This window comes from Opisthocomus hoazin, chromosome 14 (genome assembly GCF_030867145.1).
Source record: "Opisthocomus hoazin isolate bOpiHoa1 chromosome 14, bOpiHoa1.hap1, whole genome shotgun sequence".
NCBI lineage: Eukaryota > Metazoa > Chordata > Aves > Opisthocomiformes > Opisthocomidae > Opisthocomus > Opisthocomus hoazin.
Window position 1 is genome coordinate 17,901,718 of NC_134427.1, and position 22,624 is coordinate 17,924,341.

Below are 22,624 nucleotides of genomic sequence, written 5' to 3' on the forward strand. Positions count from 1 at the left end.
CATTCAAACATTTTGTTCTGTGTTAATTAACAAAACACAGAGTTCAAGTTATTTGTAGAAGAAACAAGAATAATTTACTGGAAGGCAGTTAAATAACATTGAATTCAATTTATGAAAACTAAAAAGTGCCTTTGTATTTTTTTCTTTGCAGTCTGTAGTGGATGACTGGATAGAGTCATACAAACATGACAGAGATATAGCACTTCTTGATCTCATTAACTTCTTCATTCAGTGTTCAGGCTGCAAAGGTGAGATACTGGAATGTTTACTCATACATCTTAAGTAATATTATAGTGTGGTTCTCATTCTTTGTGTTTTGTACTACATAGCTGAAAGACTGCTCCATCCCTGCAGCTGGTTTATGTTACTGGTTTCTTGTAGTTAAACTAGTATTTCTGAAGGTGGGAGCAGGAGGCTTAGAAACATATAAAAATTTAGAATTAAGCCTTTTGTATTCATGCCAGAGAGAATGCAGTACTTAAGCCTTGCTTCATCTTCCTATGCTCCTCCTGTTACTTCAGAAAACCAGCTCTCTCTTGTAACAGTGATAGTTTAGCTTCTTCAGTCTTGGAATTCTAGTTCGGATTTATCTACTTCTTACTGAGTGTTTTAAGATTGTTTCATAGCCTTTGTAGAGAAGCTTGATTTTAAAAAAGTATTATGGACAGCTTCATGGCAGCCTATCTACAGTAAGGTTGTATTTCCATATTTTATTTTCTTCTGTGTTTTCTTTCCCCATTTCCATTCATTTTCCCCATACCTCCTTTTGAAGAGCAGAAGGTAACTTACCCTGCAGTGTCACTGCGTTTGATAGAGTAGGACTGGATGTAATTTATACTGCTCAAGTGTTTCTCTGTCCTGATAAACTTTTAATGTGCATAAATCTCCAGAAAGCTAACAGCGTTCCTCAGAGGTTATCCATGCTTTCAAGAGCAGTGACCTTTTGATTATTGTTACCAGATAAAACTACAGAATCTTTTAATGTTTCCTGAGATGATCCTTGTCATGAGTTTTGCAGTATAGTTGCAGTAAACTTTAGGAGATCTGTTTGGTTTTTATATCACCATTTACACTCCAACAATTTGAGGCTAAGACAGATAGAAGTTGTGTGAAAGCATTGTGTTTATTACAGTGCAGAAGATAATAAGTGGCAATAGAACTGCTCAGAATTGTCTTACAAAAGGTCACTGCAGATTAGTGTCGTCTCTTGGCTGATGAAGAGGTCTGGCACAAGTATCTTCAACTTCTGATCTGGAGTGAATGAGTAAATTCTAGATGTGTTTGTATATGCACACAAACATGCTTTCAAAAAATAATAATAAAAACCAAATATATATATATAGTTTTGGTCCCAAGTGCTTGTTATACACAGATGCTAAAATTAAAAAATCTAACTTCTTAAAAATGTGTAATCTGTGGATTAGCTGAAAATGAATCATTTTTACGCTGTAGCAGGAGGCATGTCGTCTGCTGTCTACCTCTTTTGTATTAGAAGTGCTAATACTCTATCATCTAAATTGTAGGAGTTGTTACAGCAGAGATGTTCCGACATATGCAGAATTCCGAAATAATCCGAAAAATGACTGAAGAATTTGATGAGGTAATTTAATGAAGTGCTGACAATGTATTGATACTAATTTTTTATTTTACCTGTCCTAATCTTGCTGGATCGCGTTGCTACAGGTTTCTTTCAAGGGTAAGGTCAGCTGCAAAAGTGACAAGACTTTAATGAATCAAAATCTTGACCTCCCTTATTTCACTGAACTTACAAGACTAGGAAGTAAAGCTCTGTATGTATAGAACTTGTTTTATTAATGGTTTAAGAAATTAATGTTGATGCTCAGTTTTTGAATAGTGGAAACTCCTACTACTATGGGGTTGTGTGGGATACCTCTCTGTTCCTGTTGTGTGTGTAAGGCCTTTAAGTTGTCTTCAACTTTTAAAATGCTTGCTTAATTTATTTCTATGCATTCATTAATCTACAAATCATGGAGATTTAAATTTGATTATTCTCCAGTTGAAGAGAAGGGTAATGCTTTGCCATTCATGGGGAATTCTAACTCTTTTTTTTTTCCTTTAGATTGTCACTTTCTGTAACACTGAGCGTTGGGCTAGATGAGATGTATGTTGGTTTTATGGGTGGGATTTTTTTTTTTTTGTGGGTTTATTTCTGAGTGGTATTCCTTTCATCCTGTGTTCCAAAGAATGTAAAGGTAACTTCAGAACCTCCCAATATTAGTCTAAAACAGAAACAATTTCCCCCTCATTAAAATTCAAAAAGCATTGGTAACTTTAATGGAGGAGAAAACGTAATATGTTTTTGTTTAAAAGTATTTTAGTATTCCTTAAAACTATCTCAATGCATAAATTGATCTGATTACTATAAGGCAATATTGTATGAAATTTATAAAGCTTCAGCTGGGACTGTTTGTTCAGTGTTTTATCGCTATTTTATGCTCTCTCATAATAATTCTAATGAATAACTCCCAGATTGCTAATCCTTTTTAATGGATTTTGTCTTCATTTTCGACCTGTAATGTTGTTTAGCTTCTTAAAGAAACTGACGACAGAAGCACTGATAGAAATGATTGTCATTTTTTCCGCCTGTCATTTTACCATTATTTGTAAAGGTTCCCAAATCGGGCGAGGAACACACACCTGTTATATATTCAGGGTATTAGAGTAGTTTTATGACTTCAGGATTTTTTGGTCTGATATGTAAGCATCTCCCTCTAAACTTTTATTATGGTGCTGAACTGAGTACTCCTAAACATGTCCACTAACTTCATGTGATGATTCGTTTGTTTTAGTGCAACCTGAAGCAGATTTGTAAGGGGTATGATTTTTTTAATAGAGAGGAGGGCAGATAGAAGAAATTACTAGTTATTTCAGTGTATCCGGTTATGTAGTTTTTATGGTAGGACTGGTAGAATGTTGTCTGCATATAACAAGCCTGAGCTGCAAAGTAGATGCATATTTGTGGAACCATGTTTTTCTGATGTATCGTTTTTATGGCATTGGAGATTTTGGTATTAAAGTTGTACCCATCTCTTTTTAACTTTTATTTAATAAAATAACTTCTAGTCTTTGAAAGAGTTTCCTGTTTCCCTTCTTGTTTTTTTAATAGGATAGTGGAGATTATCCGCTAACTATGGCTGGTCCCCAGTGGAAGAAGTTCAAATCCAGTTTTTGTGAGTTCATTGGAGTACTCGTCCGACAATGTCAATATAGCATCATATATGATGAATATATGATGGATACTGTCATTTCACTGCTTACGGGGCTGTCAGACTCACAAGTCAGAGCATTTCGGCACACTAGCACGCTGGCAGGTCAGTGAACTATATCTCTCTGCATATTGCATTTTGTGTTTTGTGTTGCACAGGATAGAATTGTTCTGGTTGAACTTCTTGGTGTTCGACATACAACTCATTTCATTGTGTGATAGTTTTCCTCTAATGCAACTTGTTTTGGTTCAGCTGTCTTGTCTTGTCTTTATTGGTTTTTCAGCACTGAAAAACACAGCGCTATTTCAAAGCATTTTTTACCAGCTTCTAGTACTTAATTTTTGTGAGCTTAAAGGCTAGTAGGAAAAGTAAATAGAAGGCAGCTTTTCATTTGATTCTGCAGTTTGTCTTTGGTCATAGTCAGGGTGTAGGTATCTTTTTAACCTCAAATACAGTTGAACCTGTGTATGCGCTGTGGTAAGTCAGGCAGGAGTTGTATTTTAGATTGGATGCAATTTTTACTACAAATTTAAATTGTGCTGTGTATTGAGGCCATGGCATCATATAATTGGAAGTAGCATTTCCATTCATTGCGTAAGAAATAATTTTAAAGAATGCTACATCGGTGATACAGTCACTAAACTTCTGTATGGTTGTCCTTTTTACATGATTCTTTTTCAAATCTGTTCAGTTATGAAGACAACCATTACCAGTTAAGTATGGAGTGTTTTAAATAAATACATCATTATATGGACAAAGGATAAGCTGCTTGGATAAGGAAGCCCTAAACCTGCTTGCATTAGTGAAGAAGGGTCTCAGATGGCATTGTGCAGCAGTGCAGTTATGTACAGCTCACTATAGCCGTTTTAGTCTGAACAAGGTGGATTTAGACTGTATGTGACACTGAGCTTTTGCCACACTGACACTGGTTCTCATTAGCTTCGCTGGAACTGGCTGGTTTACAGCTAGTTTCAGTTCTGACTGTCTGATCAGTTGTTGCATTTCAACTATCATCTCTCCTCAGTATATGTTAGCACGTTGCACATTGGACTGTCACTGTGAGACTCCCGCTAGCCAAGGCATGTATTATGGAGAGAGGAACAAAACCTTTGATTTCAGGAGAATATAGTGATTCTGCTGGGTCATCAATTTGACGGTTGTACCATCTGACTAATACAAATTTTAGTTCTTAAGAAACAGATTTTTACTACTTTTTTGAGTTGTGCCTGACTAAAAGTTGGAGAAATTTCACTGTTGCAGATTAATTTGTCACACAAAATATTTTTTTATCAGTAGTCTGTTTGCATTTGTTCACATCAGTAGTTGATTTTGATTGTTTTATGTAATTACTTTTGCATTTCATGTGAGATTACTGTTTGTATTCTTGAAGATTGTGTTTAACATGAGATGGAGACAGACAACAAAATCCTTGTATCAGTAGTTACTGTTACTGGCAGTAATTTTGGTGTCTGATTAGCGCAGACTTGTTCTTTTCATCTTGATACCCTTGGAGATCAGTGTGTGACTGTATTTCGATATATCTGCATGTCTGTGCCTTACTCATCAACTTTGCGCTGGTGATACACGCTTAATAATGTTCTGTGTACGCTCTACCAATGCAAGCCCTTTCATGCCTTGTTGTTACAGAAGTTCATAAGGAAAGCAAGTATTCTGTTGAACACCTCCTGCTTTCTGGAATAGGCATATTTGTCTGCACTCTTTTTAATAAAAGGACATGAAAAAATCCCACCCAAGTGTGTTTTTTACGTTTTGATCAGTTCTCTGGCTTCTGATTGGCTGATGTCCTTTCTCTGTTTCTGCAAATAAAATAATATTTAAAGAAAACTGCCTCACATTGAAGTTAAATTGAGAGGAAAAGAATGGTGTGATATGGTGGCATTGGTTGTCTAAAACATTTCCTTTAGAAGAGAGTTCTTGTGTGTTTGGGGTGGAATGATTTGGTAATATCCGTCTACTAACTAATTCTAATAATGGCATCCTTTTAATATTTTCTGGGCTATATTTGTAAATCTTAGATTCCAGCTTCATTTTTTGGGGGAAGCATATCCTGTATCTCAATTCAAGAATAATAATGCATATTGAAAAATGGACAGAAAGAACAAAATGTCAGTGTTTTATCTGTTGTGTTGACAAGTAATGATACGGTTCTTAGTAAAACACTGCTAAATTTTGTGTATCAAGAAATTTACAGTGAATATATTTGCATAAATACAGAAAGGGGTGACAGGAGGAGGTGTGAAGATTCTTGTGTATCATTTTTCTTAGATCAGGTAACCTTTTAAATAATCCTTGTTCTTTGCACTTTTTTGTAGCCATGAAGCTGATGACTGCTTTAGTGAATGTGGCGTTAAATCTTAGTATTAACATGGACAATACACAACGGCAGTATGAAGCAGAACGGAATAAAATAATTGGGAAACGAGCTAATGATCGGCTGGAACTCTTACTACAGAAAAGAAAGGAGGTTAGTGCAGCTGTCTGTAGCTGATAGGCATTGGAGGAGTATTGATAAATGACAACTAATAATTAATCTTGTTCCATAATTTTAGTAGTTATTAGTCCCTCTGTTTTATCTTTTAAGTTTTTCATGTTTAATGTTTGAAAATCTTAAGTACTTTGAAAGGTGCTTCTTACCATCTGGTTTTCTCTAAAAAGCAATAGCTGTAGACTCATAAATAATTTTCAGGTAGTGCCATCTTAGTAAAGTTAGCAAGAGAGACGGCAATCAGTGATAAATACTTTTTTATTGTATTTCTTGACTAGTTTCCTAAACTCAAACATGTAACAAAAATTACCATATGTTGACTGTTTCTGGCTTCTAGAGAAGAACCCCATGCTCTTGGGGCAAAATACTCCTGTTATGATGTTAACACTGAGCTCAGCAGAAAGTATGTTTAAAGGCTTTAGATAAGGTTTTTTTCTTCTACAGAATACACTACTAAAATTGCAAATGCAATCTACTTCTGTTTCTTTCCTTTCTTTTTGTATAAAAGGGACTTGCTGATTCATTGCTGACCGTGCTGTCATGTTGAAAGCCCTAATTCACTGACGTTTTTCATTTTGGGGGGAACCAATGTTTTGGGGTTTTTTTGTTTTAGACATTAGAAATAACCTGCCAGTGATCAAAGGAAGCATCTTACCTTTGCTCTACAGCTTTTGTCCTGTTACCCATTAATGTTTTTACTTTCTGGACAGTTCAGCTAAACTAACAACTTTGTCTTCTGTTCTCCTCACAAAGATCACAAAGTTTGAGACTGATCCCTTAACCAACCATTGAATGTAGTTGTGCAGGACCAGCCCTAGAATAAATAATATGTCGATATACAGAAAAGGCAGTCATGTGAAAATCAAGACTTTTCCCAATCTCAGTTGCTCTGAGAATATTGATTTTTAGGATTTCTTACCAGCTTTTCTACTTTTGGTTTAGATTTTCTGGTTTTCTTGTGCTAAATGAAAATACGCTTCGGAGTAACATTCAGTTGTTTGTTTGATTTCAGTTTTTGTTTCATTTATAACTCAGCCTTATACAGTACTAAAATTCACTTCATTCGGTGATTCTTTTGGCATGTCTTTTGTTACAGTATTTTGATCCCCCTCACCCCCTTCAGAGGCTACTGTGGGCAGGTGTTAGATTTAGGCTCAGATCACATTAAATATTTTCCTTTGTTAATCTTTTATCTCCTGCTGCTTAGTCTTTTTATGCTTAATGTATTTCCTTATAGCTTTTCATGTCTTCTATAAATTCCTGATTGTAATGCTGTGGAAATTGTTCGTTCTTCCTGGTTGTCTAAACTTCTGTGGGAGAGGTCCTTTACCTTTTGTATCCATTCCCCCTCAATCTGGGTAATGTCTCTGGTGGTTTCTTTGTGGGGTTTTTTTGGGTGGTTTGGGGCGTGTGTGGAGGTCTTTTTTTCTTCTTTTTTCGCCAGTGTGATCCACTGGAATGTCAACTTTCCCAGTCCTTGACTATTCTCGTTAACATTCTCTCAATTTGTCCTGCCTTTACAGTTCAAACTGCAAAAAGAATATGCTTGTCTGCTGACAATATTTAGTTATTCTGAAATCTTTTAACTGACCTTACTGCACTTTCAGAGCAAATAAAATTTTCTCTGTTTTGAAATGGTGCATGTATCACTTTTCAGCTCATGTGCATGTCATGCTCTTGTGTTGTTGCTCTGAGACTGGACTTGTCTCCTCCATTATTTTTCACCTCTATATTTTTAATTTGATTTTTTTTCTGCAATACCTTTCTGCATTTTTTTATCTCTCTAATGATGTAATGGATGATGGGATGATGAGGAAAGAGATATTCAAAACAGAGTATATGCTGCTCATGTAGCCATTTGCAAGTTCTTCATCTGTATCTTGTCTTTCTAGATTACAAATTCTTTAGTGTACAGAAAAGACTCCTTGTAACATAGTTCGTGTGATTTGGGTATTGTTCTAATAATATGTGTCCACAAAAATATAGTAAGTGTATTAAAAATTGGGCTGAACATCGGGCTTAAAAAGTTACTAGAAAATTAAATCATGTTTTCTTAAGGAGCTTGCAGAAGCTGAAGATGTTTTTGTTACACTTGAAGAACAGTTTTCCAGTGGCCAGAATTACTGAAACTTGTATGCTGTGGTAGATACAATTCCTTAAATAATAACAACGTATTTTGTACTGTGAAACAGACTTGTGAATATTTCAGGAAAGGATTTAATGGCTACACTTGCAAGTGTTAATTTGATTTGGTTTGTCTAGCATCAGCATCATCTGATCTGACTGTAAAAGTGCTGCTCACTGTTTATGTTCTCTGTTCTTTCAGCTTCAGGAAAATCAGGATGAAATAGAAAACATGATGAATGCAATATTTAAAGGTGTTTTTGTGCATAGATACCGGTAAGTTTCACTTAGTAAGTAATTTATAGTTTCGTTGTTTTATTTTGGAAGCTGATGACAAGTTATTTCTAATTATTTATCTGTTTGATTCTGTTGCCACACTTGTCTCCACAGAGATGCAATTGCTGAAATAAGAGCTATCTGTATTGAAGAGATTGGGATATGGATGAAGATGTACAGTGATGCCTTTCTTAATGACAGCTACTTAAAATACGTAGGGTGGACTATGCATGATAAGGTAAGCTGCACTGAGGAAGAGGAACAGAATCATGAAGTGTAAACTCCATGTTTTTGATTGTTGATGTTGCCTGGCTAGGTTCTGATCTCTTGACTGATCAGTCAGTGCTTTTCTTATCGCTCAGAAGCACTGGTGTTTCAACATACACATAAAATACACTTGAATCTTTTGAAGGTATATATAGATTTTTAAGGAACTGCTATTTGTAAGGAAATGGGTTTTTCTATTTATGGCTTATACAGACTTCTACTTTATAATATTTAACTATTTAAAATTAGTGCATTTCACATGTAATAATCCAGTCATACAGCCTAACAGTTTCTCTGTTTTGCTGAGTTAAGAAACTTTTTAGCCTTCTCGGCTCGCTGGAAAAAGCATGGGGTAAGGCCCCATTTGTGCTTCAGAGTGCCTCAAGCTGTTACTCCTCAAGCTGTTGCTTACCAGCTAGGATTTATTCTCTGATTGGAGTGGTCAACAGATAGAGTTTACAAATATTCCTTGATACATTGTTGAGTCAGAATGTTGTCTCAGTTCTTGCATTGGAGACTTCAGGCTACTGAATGTGAAGTGAAACAAACGAGGGATGCTCACTTATGCTGTGCTGTTCATGGGTTTGGTATCAAAACCCAACATCCTCTGGCTGCGGGGTGATAAGAAACTGCGTCAAGTCAGTTGTCCTAGACTTACAAAAAGTATTTCTGTGTCTATGCCTTAAAACATGTTCTCTGCTAAAGTAGGTCTTGTACTTCAGGAGGAATATTTCTCTTTGCAATCTGCTTGATCTAACAAGAGATGTTGTTAATGATACGGATGCTGCCAATTTTAATTCAAGTGAGAGAAGACACATAGAATTGTACTTGGAAATTAGACTACATCTTTAAAGAATGAAACAAGTGTGTTTTGACTGACAGATACTAACTGTAGTAAGACATTGGGGTTTTTTTGTGTGTGTGTGGGGGTTTCCTTCATAGGCTTGTTACAAGCAAGGACATACTCTTATGTCATGAATATCGTTAGGATAGTTGATCTTGACAGCATTTAGTCTTTGAGTTAATCCAGACTGCAAAAGAAACTTGTCTTGTATGATTTGAAAATCACATCTGTGTCCTATACTTGCCTTTTAATCCAGTCCTTAATTTTATTTTAGCAAGGGGAAGTAAGACTCAAATGCCTAACTGCTTTGCAAGGGCTTTACTATAATAAAGAGCTTAATTCCAAATTGGAACTCTTCACCAGTCGGTTCAAGGTTAGTGTAACTTCATTTTTTTTTTTTTAAGTACGTATGAAGTTTTTTATAGTTGTATTACACTTCTTTCCTCTTTGAAAATACTTTCTTTTGTGTTCTTAGGATAGAATTGTGTCTATGACTCTTGACAAAGAATATGATGTTGCAGTCCAAGCAATAAAATTACTCACTCTTGTTTTACAGTAAGTACATGTGTATCTCCTTATCTGATCTTCAACAAATACTAGAACTCAAAAGTATTTCTCATACCTGTGGGCACGGACAGCAACTTGGCAGAACTCAGATAATCCAAAGTCTAGAGAAATGTCTACGCATCTTACACTCAAACAAATTGGAATTTCAAAAGTAATCTGGCTAGAGCAGTGCTGTTACTTATCTATCACAGTGAAGTGTAAAGGCTAGCAACTGAGAATTCAGCCTCCCAAATTTGAAGCTGTCGTGGAGTATTTGAAATGAAGTAGTATATGATCTATTGAACATTATGCAGTACTTGAACTTTTGAGCATAACTTTCTATCAAATGTTCATACTTTATCAGTAATTTTTTTTTAGGAAGACTTTGGCACTAAGCTGTCTTGTTATGGGTTTTAGGGTGATAAAGGAAAAACTTTAGATTCTCCTTCATGTCCTTCTCCTTCATTAGAGTTTGTACTCTATTGACTTGGCTTTTTTTTGTTTCTTTCCTTCTCATCCGCACCCCTAGGAGTAGTGAAGAAGTTCTGACTGCAGAAGACTGTGAAAATGTCTACCATCTGGTTTATTCAGCTCATCGGCCAGTAGCAGTTGCCGCAGGGGAATTTCTTTATAAAAAGTAAGATGGAAAAATTATCGTTAATTTCTTGTTCCTGTAGATTTTAGTGTGTGCATTAATACTATGATTCACATTAGTTTTAATTAAGAAAGAAAGAACTGAATAATGAAGTGGCCTTAAGAAATGACTTGCAGAAAAGGTAACACTACTGTAGTTTTTGAACTGCTTTAGTTTTTCTGATTGGGAAATAGAGCAATTTTGAAGTCTGCACTTTAAAAGCTTGTACTTAAAGGGAGTATGATAAAAACATTCCTCTGTCTTCCTTTCCCGTCCTTCCTGTGTTCTGTAAAACATCTTAAAATGCTAATGTAGTTTAGTACCTAAAACTTGTGCTTGCATCATAGCAAGTATTTTCCCGTTTGTAGTTTCTCTCTGCCCACCCCCTGCTCATGTGACCATTTCATAAAGTATTTTTATGTTTTAAAAAAAAAAAATTCAACACATACATCAGGTGTGTAGGTGTATCAGGTGTGTAAAATACGTTTTCCATCTAATACTTCTCAGACTTTCTCCTCTGGAGATATTCAAAACCCACCTGGACAAGGTCCTGTGCATCCTGCTGTAGGTGACCCTGCTTTGGCGGGGGGGTTGAACCAGATGATCCACAGAGGTCCCTTCCAACCCCTAACATTCTGTGATTCCAGTATTTCTTTGTTGCTTTGAAATCTCCTGTGGGGAGGTTCAGCAAATGTAGTTTGCTAAAGAGGAGCATGGGACCTCAAGCACCTGCAGTTGTCACTGATGTTTGTAAAGCATTTTGTTATAATTATACATTCCAGTAGAAACAGCCAGTGAAATACCAATGCTGCATATATGAAATTGTTCAAATGCTACTTGTCCCAAATTACTTCCTTTCAAAATAAAACATGGAGCCAAGCAGCAAGCTGTTAAGTGTGTGTCTGTAAAAAACAGTATCTTGATATGAATTGACTGTGGCAAGCGCAATGAAGAAGCAGCTTGTCCTGAAATGATTTTTCTTTTAGGCTTTTCAGCCGTAGAGATCCTGAAGATGATGGAGTACTTAAAAGGAGGGGAAGACAAAGTCCGAATGCTAATCTTGTGAAGACATTAGTGTTTTTCTTTTTGGAAAGCGAAGTAAGTTGAATTTCAGGGATATCCTTGTTTTTGTGATGTGTGGCGGGGGTGGGGGGTTTGGTTGGTTGGGGTGGTGGTTTCTTTTTGTTTGATCGGTTTTTTGTGTGTGTGTGTGGGGGGGGGGTGGTTTGTTTGTTTTAAATTGTTCTGTTTCTTTTCCTCACTCATTGGTTAATAACCGTGGATCTGTCCTAGTTTTCCTGTTATGTGAGCATGGGGGTCAAAAGACTGGTTTGTGGTTGTGTTTATTAGAGCACAATGTATTTATTATTAACACAATGTTGAGACAGGCTGTGAGCTCTACTGACAAATACTCTTCTGTCATTCTTCATGCTAATATATGGCTGCAGAGAAATTGCGACTTAGGAGATTTACAAGGGTGGAGGGGGAAAAAAACCACCCAAAACACAGGAAAAAACCCTCAGAGTCACCACCCTCCTATCCCCCAGTTTCTGACAGAGCTTGTAGCACTGCTCTTTGTAGAATTTGGTCTGGATTAATCAATTTTTAAGTTAATTGGAGGAGAGAGACTTCTGTTGAACCAGAGAGCTTTTTTGACTACAGGCAGGAGCCAAGTGAGAAAAATACCCGGTGTTATAGCAAGTTCTGTAATGAACTGTATTGCTGATAAAGAAAAATATTTAATCTGTTCTCCTTTTAGTTGCATGAACATGCTGCTTATCTTGTGGACAGCATGTGGGACTGTGCAACAGACCTCTTGAAGGACTGGGAATGTATGAACAGTTTGCTGTTGGAGGAGCCTCTCAATGGAGAAGAACGTAAGATTTTTGTAGATCTTTCTTTCTATTGCTGTGCAGTTTCTGTTAGTCTTGATTTATAGAGAAATAAGATGTTTACATTTATGAGTGCCCATATATTCTCTATTTTTACATGACTATAGTAAATCACTAATACTGATTATAAAATACGAGGAAGAGTAGAAAGACATCACTTCTGGTATGGAAGGGAGACACTGAGGAACAATGATGGGAAGAAAAGAGGAAGAAAAGGGAAGGAATAAGCATGCAGCGTCCAGTTGTCCTGTTGTTCCGTGGGTTCAGGCTGCATTTCTGGCATTAGAGAAAATAAGTTTCTTGTGAAACTTGTTCATTTATTGAGTGTTAAAACTACCCTATGGAAAAATACCATCATTTCTTTAATGACAGTAAACCCACACAAAACCCCTGGCATAACTCTGTAATTCGTAAGTCTTAGTAAATGGCCCTCTGAAAAATGCAAAGGAACTAAAACAATTATAAAACTTGATATTTGTTGCATCCTGTCATGCGACTCATCTAGTGATATTCCCTCAATTTAAAATATTTTCTGGTGGTGTTTTACAAGGTGCTCTGTCTTCTCTATCCCCTGTGCCACTCCCACTGCGGAAATGAGCTAACGGTCTAAATGTCTTTCTTTTTTTCTTAAAAAAAAAAAAAAAAGCATGTTTTGAGCCTTAGATACTAACATTTGTGGATAATGAAAAAAAACAAGTTGTGTATTAACATCTGTTTTTTAAATTTCAGCTTTGACGGATAGACAGGAAAGCGCACTGATTGAAATAATGCTTTGTACAATTCGGCAAGCAGCAGAATGTCATCCTCCTGTGGGAAGAGGAACCGGGAAGAGGGTAGGAAGCAATAAGCTACTGGTCTAGAGATGTGGGAGTGGCTGTGTGGGGACTGTGTGGGAAGAAGGAAAGGTTGTAGGCTGTTGCTGCTGAAGGGACTGAACTCGGAAATTCAGCTTCAGTCTCCACAGCCTCCCGTGTATGGGTGGCCTGGCCAGTTCACTGTTTCTGGACTTCGGCAAGTGCTTAATACTGTTTAGACTCTTGCGTTTGTTTTTACTATTAAAGGTAACACAAAATTGATGTTGAAAGAAGTATTGGTTGAAAAAGAGAACAAAAATTAATGTTTGGGAAATCTATAGAAGTGTTTTCAGTTTGAAAGAGCAAAATGAGGGAAGGGAATATAGTTCATAGTCTCTTTGGAAGGAGGACAGTCCACCAATTTGCTTTACTTTGGTTATATAGAGTTCATCAGCCCTCTTTTGCTGGGACATTAAGCAGGGAAGGGAACTGCTTTCAACACTGTTGCAGCTTTTGGCGAGGAACCAGTTTAGGTACAGATTGAAAGCTTGTGTGAAGATCAGATCGACATATGAATTGAGTAAATATTATTAGAAGTCATAAGCAAGCTGAAAGGTTTGCTATTCTTTCATTGCCAAGAAAAGCATTCTGATCACGGTTGTTTGTTGCAGGGAAGGTAAACCTTTTGTTCTAGATTATCACTGCTATTTTCAAGTTAATCTCAGTAGTATTAGGTGTAACTTTGAATTGCATTTTTGACTGCTGAATTTTTTTTAATTTGATACTGTACAGTGGTAATAGAGGGTCCATGTACCTAATTGTCATTTCATTAATGATAATGAAACTTTGCACCAGAACTTTTAGTTGTACAATTCTTACGATACCAATATTTTAGGTGCTGACAGCAAAGGAAAAGAAAACCCAGTTGGATGACAGGACAAAAATTACTGAACTTTTTGCAGTGGCACTTCCCCAGTTGCTAGCAAAGGTAGATTTAATTCAATTTCTTGCTGATGGACTTGTTGTTGAAATGTTAACAAGTATAGGTACTGTAATTAAGCGTATGGCTTGCAAAAGTCTTCATTTTTTCTTATTAGTCTTTATTATTATTTGATAGTTCTGTAAGGAATTGTGTTGTCCGGGACACTTTCATTTAAACTTTTTTCCCCTGTCAACTTTACAGTATTCTGTAGATGCAGAAAAAGTCACCAACTTATTGCAGTTGCCACAATACTTTGATTTGGAAATTTATACAACAGGGCGATTGGAAAAGGTAAGGTAACATTCAATAACATTTCATGAAAAAGGAGAAAACACAGAGTTTAGACTTAGTCACTGGAATTTGTCACAAATGTAGGTGCAGGTTTTTTTGTAGGTGAGACTTGTAACCGTTACTGAGAATGAGACTTGGACTTAAGAGCTGTGACTCGTTGCTGTTCCTACAGATACTGAAAGCTTGAGGTTTGTGAGTTCTGCTTGGCGAGTTTTGACAGAGAATCTTGCCAGTTAGATGAACTTTATGCAAGAGCATTTGTTATTGGGTTATGGTCATGTTCAAGTTACGCTGCCTGAGAGGTAAAACTTGTAGAAATGAAAAGTTTTCTTTTTCTGATTGTTGAAACTAATAAACCACCATCTGCATTGCATGAAAAAGGGGAAAACTACCAGATCATGAATTATGTAGTTACTGCTCTCATTTTATCTGCTATGGTGATGAAGTTGGTGTAAGCTGTTCTCATCTCTGTTATCTCCTTCTCAGATGCACTGTTTTGCTGTATTGTGAGGCAAGTAGCTGGAACTCATTAGGGTCAAAAAAAGTAATAAAATGTTTACTTGGCAGCATAGCCTAGCAGTGATAGAGCAGCAGTGAGCAACTCACATTGAGGGGAGGCATGTGAGAACAACTGAAGTTGGTTTCAGTGCTGATACTTGAATGTTATGAAACTAAATATTCAAATATACAGCTTTTAAGACTATGTATAAGTGTTTGTGTAAGGGGGAGATAAATGCTGCTGTGTTTTTCAGTTGTCATTGCAAAATCAAGTGTTAGGTTAAACCATACTAACAACTGCAAATTTTTAATGACTTTTTAAAATGCATTGAATCTTTAGCCTTTGACAAGCTCCTATTTAATTTTTGCTAAATAGATTTTAATTTACTCAGAAGCTTTGCTGGCTTTCCAGAAGTGTTTTGTGTTCTGTATCATAGTCGCAAAAGTAGTAAATTGAATTTATCTTTTAGTATTCCTTAAGGTTTATTAAAAATACATACATGTATGTATATATGAATACATGTTTTTCCAACACCTCATCTTTCTTGTAGCATTTGGATGCCTTACTGCGACAAATCCGGGATATTGTGGAGAAGCACACAGATATAGATGTTTTGGAAGCCTGTTCAAAAACATACCATGCTCTCTGTAATGAAGAATTCACAATCTTTAACAGGGTTGACATTGCTAGAAGTCAGTTAATAGATGAATTGGCAGACAAGTTCAATCGTCTTCTTGAAGACTTCCTGCAAGAGGTATCTTAATGTGCAAGATCAGCTTTTCCTGCCCCTGTAAATATTTCCAGTATGTTTTTCTGACTTGCAAGCATGCAAGTCAATGAGTTAGGGATGGGAACTTCTCTCTGACTTTGAAAACTGTTAAGCCCAATAATACAACAGTATCATTGTTGTGATTACGTGAATTCAGACTATTCTTTTATATTAGGACAGTGAGTCTTGAATCTCCTTTTGACAAGGGGCTTTTTTGTTATTTGATAGATGTTTCAGCTAAACTATAAAATTACATCAACTTTTCACCTTTAGGTTTTGGGGATCATGGTTTTGTGAGATGTAGCATTGTAATCCAGTAGGATTCTACTCAAACATACTAGTTGCTAGTCTTGCCTATGATTGCGTATTGCTGTTGATAAATATGAAAATCTCTAGGAAACACTCCCCCTCCTTTCCTGAATGCAAGCAGATGCAGTCAGTAGCTTGAAAATCACTTTGTTCCCACACTGTGCTAATCTGAAGAGCGAGAATTTTCTGATACAGTATTGAACTTTGCAATGTGGGATCTCAAACATTCAGACAAAACTTGTTTCTCCTCTTCCTCATCTGCGAGAAGGAGCACAGGAAGTGTCTGACAGCTTCGTTCTCCACTTACTTTGTCAAGCTTTGCTCCTGTTCCTCTTGCTTATTGGCCTGAACTGGAGCTCCCCTCTAGAAATGCATGCTATATGTAGACCACGTAAGAAATGTGCCTGGTAATTAATTTATTTCCCCCTTTGTGAGAAAAAGAAAGAATGAGAGGTAAAGCAAGGAAAGGAAATGTCAGAGTTGGCTTGAAGGAAAATGGCAAATATGCTGCTAAAAGTGTTGAAATCCATAGGGCTACGATAAGGTTGTGCAACTGCAGAACAGTAAAAGGCATTGGACTTGTAATATCTCTGATACACTGAGGGGTTTCTGTGGCCTGAGATAGTTTATCCTGTGTACTTAAGTAGATACTTTTTTCCTTTTTTCCTGTTTACTCCTTTTCTTTTGCCCAAAGCAAGTTTTGTCAGAACTTGTGGTGAAATTAGGATAAAACACTTCCCTTACCTCTCTCAAAGACTTTTTTTCTGTGATTAAAGTAAGATTGAGGTACTGACCTGTGGCCCATCTACTCCACTATCTATTGTCTGACAGTGGCCTCTGCTGGATTCTGCAGAGAAAGTTGAAGCATCTACATAATACCTTGTATTCCGCTATCCTAGACTTTTTTTTTTCCCTTCTCCCTCCTCCCTGCCCCCCTCCTCTATTTCTCCTTGTGCTGCTGAGTATTTTTAAACATGAACTTTCAAACTCTTTTAACTCTTCTAAAAGCAAATGTGTCGTGGATAAGTAATTTTGATGCAGTTCTCTCTCTTTTCTTGGTGGTTGTTGGTTGAGTTGGGGGATGTTTTGGGGTTTGGGAGGGTTTTTTTTAATCTTCTGAAGTTTGCTTTGCATACAATGCTTGGGATATCTTACTATGTGATTATGAAATAGGGGGAGGAACCTGATGAAGATGATGCATATCAAGTATTGTCAACACTGAAGAGAATCACTGCTTTTCACAAGTAGGCTTCTGCAAACGTCTGTCAGGGTTTGTGGTGTGGGAGGGATGGTTTTGTTTCTTTTTAATTCTGTATGTCTTTTTAATGCAACTTGGAGTTTTTTTTTGTTTAGTGTGAATGATGGAGAGTTGTGCAGAATGTGACACATTTTGGATACATGAAGAAATTATAAAAAATGAGATTTTCTGTGTTATTTTTGCTTTGGTATTTTTTTGTGGTGGTGCTGGGGGTGTTTTGTTGGGGTTTGGGGAATGGCTATTTGTGAGTTTTGGTGATTTTTTTGTTTGTTGTTGTTGTGTAGTTGTGCTTTTTGGTTTTGTTTTTTTTTGTTTTTTTGACCAGTTAAGCTTTCAGTAGTTGTTAATGTCAAATTGCAGGAATGGTGTTAGCTAAATTACATCTTTGCTTCGCTTTTAATGTTTCCAGTGCTCATGACCTATCAAGATGGGACTTGTTTGGCTGCAACTACAAGTTATTGAAAACTGGCATTGAAAATGGAGACATGCCAGAACAGGTCTGTAGTTAAAATGTGTTCTTTAGGTACAACAATAAATAGCTTTTGTTTCTGTCTCTTACTGGCCTTTGCCATCTAATGCATTTTTTCCTTTTGATTTCAGATCGTTATTCATGCACTGCAGTGTACTCATTATGTAATCCTTTGGCAGCTAGCGAAAATTACTGAAAGCAGTTCCACGAAGGTATGCCTTGTTCCGTTTGTAGTAGTAAATAGACGTTTGTACATACCTGCAGTGTCATCAAGTGGGAACTGTGATGGAATTAATTAAGACTCAGAATTTTTTTTTTTAAATACCGATACCTGACTAAATACGCATTTCTAATAAGTTATTCAGATTTTAGAGTTTAGTAGTGGAATGCTTGACTTAAAAACGTATTTCTCTAAATGGTTATGTTTTGATTAGTTGAATGTCCATATTATATTTAATTAGAATTTTGAAGTAATTGTAAATAATCGCAGTATCTATTAGTCTGGCACAGTAACAGTGCTAAGGAGGGGTAGTCAGTCTTACTGCTCTCGAGTAGTGGGTTTGAATTTGCAAACTGTCAAGTACCAATGACAAGTCAGTGAGATTTGCACGCTGTCGTAGTATTCTTATTGCTCAGTGTGTTGCAATCGTACTTTGCTCTTCATCAGTCTTTTAAATGTGTTGTTAAATAAAGACATGAAAAGATTAAGTTAAATTTTCGACTTTCTCAGGGAATAAGAGGAGGGCCTGTTCTGGTTCTCTATATAGTAATCTTGAAGCTCCTGCAAATGTAATCTTTCTAATTTCACTTATGGAAAAATCTTGGAGGAAGGATTAAGTTTTCTTGTATCCACTGGACAGCATTGCTTAAAGAGGGTGATTAGGGGGTTTGCTGCACAAACTGCCTTATGAGAGATCGCTTTTGAAAGGCCAGACAGTTTAGAATGGAGTTTGTAAGTGCTGAAACATTATGATTTCATTAACTTAAAAAAAAAAAAAAAGTAGTAATAATCTAGCATACTTTTTCTGGAAGCCTTCTCCAGTCCTGTAAGAAGGGTACATTTTGTGCTCTTTCACTGGAAATTGATGCTGGAGTTGCACCTTGCTATTAGAGCTACTGATAACACGTCCTTTATTTAAGTCAGAGATTAAATAAGTAAATTCTTAAGGATTTTTAAACACTTCAATTGTCATAATTAAAGAAAAAGAAGTTGTAGGCATCTGTCATAATTTACAAGGGAGAAACAGAACTCATGGCATTGTTAATTTATAAGCGATGAACTTAATTTGTAATTAATTGATCTGTTATTACAATAAACTTATTTTAATGTGAGTATGTATAAATTCTTTTATTTTAGCGTGTGGTAGTGTGAGCTTCTGGTAGATACAGGAGTAGAGAAACATGCTATGTAACTTAAAATCATTAAATCATAGAATGGTTTGGGTTGGAAGGGACCATATAGGTCTGCCATGGGCAAGAACACCTTCCACCAGACCAGGCTGTTCAAAGCCCCATCCAGCCTGGCCTTCAATACTGCCAGGGAGGGGGCAGCTGCAGCTTCTCTGGGCAACCTCTGCCAGTGCCTCACCACCCTTGTGGTGAAGAACTTCTTTCTTATATCTAATCTAAACCTACCCTCTTTCAGTTTAAAGCCATTACCCCTTTGTCCTGTCACTACACGACCTTGTAAAAAGTCCCTCTCCAGCTTTCTTGTAGGCCCCTTCAGGTACTGGAAGGCCACAGTAAGGTCTTGTGCTAGTGGTTTTTATAACGGAAAACACATTTGTGAGATCATGGTATTTTTTCTTTTTATCCCTGTTATGTTAAGACTTCATTAGTCCAAAGAATAATTGTGGCCTTACTGATTCAGTAATTAGAATCTGAAGGTGTCTTAACTGTGAACTTCTTCAACACTGTCTGGCTAGCTAGTTTACCATCAAGGTTTTTATTGGTTTTTAACAGTTCCAAAATCAAAAATACCAGCTATGAAGTGGATACATAGATTGTTGAGAACCACTTATGTGAGTGAAGGATTTGGAGGCTTTTTTAGCTTATTCTTTAAAGGGTAAACAATGTTAAGGCTTTTTTGTAGTAGTGATTAAAGCTTTATCAAAAGCCTGCCAGTAGAAGCTGTGCTAAATGTTGAAAAGTTAGGTTAGAAATGAAGATTAACTTAGCTGTTTTGCAGTGAAATGTAATTTGTAATACTTTCAGCAGGAATGAAAAGAACTTATTTGATAAGTGGTGTTTTATTGAGACTGTTTAGTGCTCTTGTAAATAAAAATTAAAGATTTCATAAGTTTAACTTCTGAACCACAACTGTTTTAATGTATTTAACTGCTGGACTGCTGCCAAATACGCCAGGTACATACAGAAGTTCCACTGATTTCTGTTCAATGCCAGTGGAACATAACAGCAAAGAAGTTGAAGCACAGAACCAGAAGTGACAGAAGTGTACTGTGCATAAAGATTTTTGTTGTTGGGGTTTTGGGGGTTTTTTCTTGCAACAGAATTAACTGCGAAGTACATGCTGCTTATGAGCAGGTTGACTAAGTATGGGAATTAGTTTCATAATACAGCCTGCTAAAACAAGACTGTATGAATAGTTCAATTTTTATTAAAATTTAAACAAATTTTGAAATGGTTCACTGGAATTGAATGTTACAACTATGTATGAGATCTGTGGTGGATTGCTCTGTGAAAATACATATGCTAAATGTGGTTATAAGATCGAAAAATCATAACCATTATATGAAATCCTTCTCGTTAAAGGAGGATCTTCTACGTCTAAAGAAGCAAATGAGAGTGTTCTGTCAAATCTGTCAACACTACCTGACCAATGTAAACACTGCTGTTAAGGAACAGGTTAGTGACTGATGTTTATCCTTGTAGTCTTCTCATAATATGCTTTTGAAGTAGTTGAAAAGTTCCTTTTGCTAATATCTTTAGTGCTTATGTGGGAATGTAGTGTGTCTTAGAGGTTTAGGCTGGATGCCCTTAGAGTTTGAATACATGCTGTACTTGCATGCTTGCCCTCCTTTAGGTAATGTAGATAGGATTTCAGAGTCGATCTAAACTTGATTTTTTTCTAGTAATTTTAGACAGGATCAGCTTTTATTCAAAGGGGTGTTTTGTTTGTTTGTTTAGACGATGATTGGGCAGGTGCATTGTAGAAGCCTTCTGGTTTGTAAGTTAGGTGGGAGAGTTCCATTTCAAAACTATTGCATTCCGTGTGGTCATGACACACACCTCCGCTGGAGCTGACTGTGGGTTCATAGAGCTGGAAGAGCTAGGGACAGCTATTTGAAAGAGTGAAGTTAATTTTTTTAGTTCTGTCTTTGAATGCTTTTACACTCCCACATTTGTACTGTGATATCTATATGTGCCCATCCGCTCAAGACCTGTGAATAAACTTTCCTCCTCTTGCTGTAAACCTGTGAGGACATACGGGTGCAGCTTCTCTGTCTCTTCCCCTTCACCATGATGCTGCGTACAGAATGGATTCCTCGGTTCTTCACAGTCCCAGGATTTAAGGGATCTCTGAATCAGGAGAAAAAGTATTTAACATGAGTGTGTGTGTGTGCTCATACATGCACACACATGCACTGTAACCTAGGGGATTTTATTGTTGGAAAGTGTTGTGTGGTTTGTTTTTTTTTTTGGTGGTCACTCATAGGCACACTCACACACTGGTCAATTGATAATGATATTGTTTAGAGATATTTAGAGACCATTCTAGCAAGCGCTTGGAAACCTCAACAATGATGTACTGCTCAGAAAAGACGTGAGCAGTTTTCATTTGGCCAGTTTTATAGTCAGTCCCTCATAGTTGTGTTTTGTGGGGGAGAGTTTTAGCTGGAACTAAGTCTTTGGGTATTTCACACATAAAATATATAGGTATTAGTCTATACAAGTAATGCCTGATACTTCAAGCAGGAGACAAAAGTCCTGGCTTTTTTTAAGAAAAATGCAGGCATGGGGATTTTGGGGGTTGTTTTTTATTTTTCTTCTCTTACAAAAAGAATTGAGAAATCGTCTTGGGAAACGGTTGTCTTGAGTTCTGAGGGTATCAGGGCCAAAGGAAAAGGTTAAACTGTAGAGGCTGAGTCTCTTCCAGTTCAAATAGTTCTGTAGCAAGGACACTCACAGGAGTTTCGGGTTCCAGTGAAGAGCACAGGTTAGTGATCACAGGATTAATTCTGAGTAAATGCCTTCAACAACCTTCAGAATGCTGAAATGGAAAAAATAAAATATCTCTCTATGGGGGAAGGACCAAACTATCTTGCGGGTTTACTTTGTAATTAAACAAATAGAAAGCCAGGAACCTTTTTGCTGCTAAACATAATAGTAACCTGATTGAGCTTGAAGCTGAAAATCTGGCCCACTGAGTTGCGCAATTGCAGCTTGCTATAACAAGAATATTCCTGGAACTGAATAGGTATGTTCTTTGTCGGTGGGCTATCTAGTGTCAAAATCACAAGGTGTTGGGTGTGAAAGTGTGAGTATCAAAAATTACTGAAGCTCAGAGTAGGTATCTTTTAAAGGTTTACATAACTGTTAGACTTACGTGAATGCTCTAGAAACCAGATCTGCCTCCGTCACAGAGGGTACATACAATAGCCGTGGTTCTGCTTTCCTTCTCAAATCCCACCAAAGGGCCCAAGGGACTTTCCGGGGAGATGAAGCACAGATATTTAGATCTGATGTCAGGTGCACAAGTTAGCCACCAAAATGAAGAGGTGGTTGCTTTTTTGGAAGTAAGATGTACTTCAGGAATTAAAGGATTGAATGACTTCAGCTGTTTAACAAATGTGATTGAAACAATTTAAAAAAAAAAAATAAAAAAATCAAGGAGCCTATACTATGGTTGATGTCCAGAAAGTTCTTTAGTGACACAAGGTGGTATCTGTGAGGCAGAAATTGGGAGTTTCAGGCTC

The 22,624-nt window shown here is 36.8% G+C and overlaps 1 protein-coding gene across 6 annotated transcripts in view; it reads left to right on the forward strand.

The window, feature by feature from the left end:
* The window catches only part of STAG2 (STAG2 cohesin complex component), a 79,138-nt gene that overhangs the window by 42,210 nt on the left and 14,304 nt on the right, over nucleotides 1-22,624 (forward strand). For all 6 annotated transcript variants that reach the window (XM_075435170.1, XM_075435171.1, XM_075435165.1 and 3 more), the window contains exons 5-23: nucleotides 152-248; nucleotides 1,524-1,600; nucleotides 3,128-3,332; nucleotides 5,561-5,712; nucleotides 8,060-8,133; nucleotides 8,248-8,371; nucleotides 9,519-9,617; nucleotides 9,720-9,799; nucleotides 10,320-10,427; nucleotides 11,411-11,522; nucleotides 12,184-12,301; nucleotides 13,046-13,149; nucleotides 14,006-14,098; nucleotides 14,294-14,383; nucleotides 15,433-15,636; nucleotides 17,134-17,204; nucleotides 17,628-17,715; nucleotides 17,819-17,899; nucleotides 20,460-20,552. In XM_075435170.1, coding sequence (XP_075291285.1) covers nucleotides 152-248; nucleotides 1,524-1,600; nucleotides 3,128-3,332; nucleotides 5,561-5,712; nucleotides 8,060-8,133; nucleotides 8,248-8,371; nucleotides 9,519-9,617; nucleotides 9,720-9,799; nucleotides 10,320-10,427; nucleotides 11,411-11,522; nucleotides 12,184-12,301; nucleotides 13,046-13,149; nucleotides 14,006-14,098; nucleotides 14,294-14,383; nucleotides 15,433-15,636; nucleotides 17,134-17,204; nucleotides 17,628-17,715; nucleotides 17,819-17,899; nucleotides 20,460-20,552 — 2,070 coding nt within the window. The remainder of the gene's footprint in view (nucleotides 1-151; nucleotides 249-1,523; nucleotides 1,601-3,127; nucleotides 3,333-5,560; nucleotides 5,713-8,059; nucleotides 8,134-8,247; nucleotides 8,372-9,518; nucleotides 9,618-9,719; nucleotides 9,800-10,319; nucleotides 10,428-11,410; nucleotides 11,523-12,183; nucleotides 12,302-13,045; nucleotides 13,150-14,005; nucleotides 14,099-14,293; nucleotides 14,384-15,432; nucleotides 15,637-17,133; nucleotides 17,205-17,627; nucleotides 17,716-17,818; nucleotides 17,900-20,459; nucleotides 20,553-22,624) is intronic.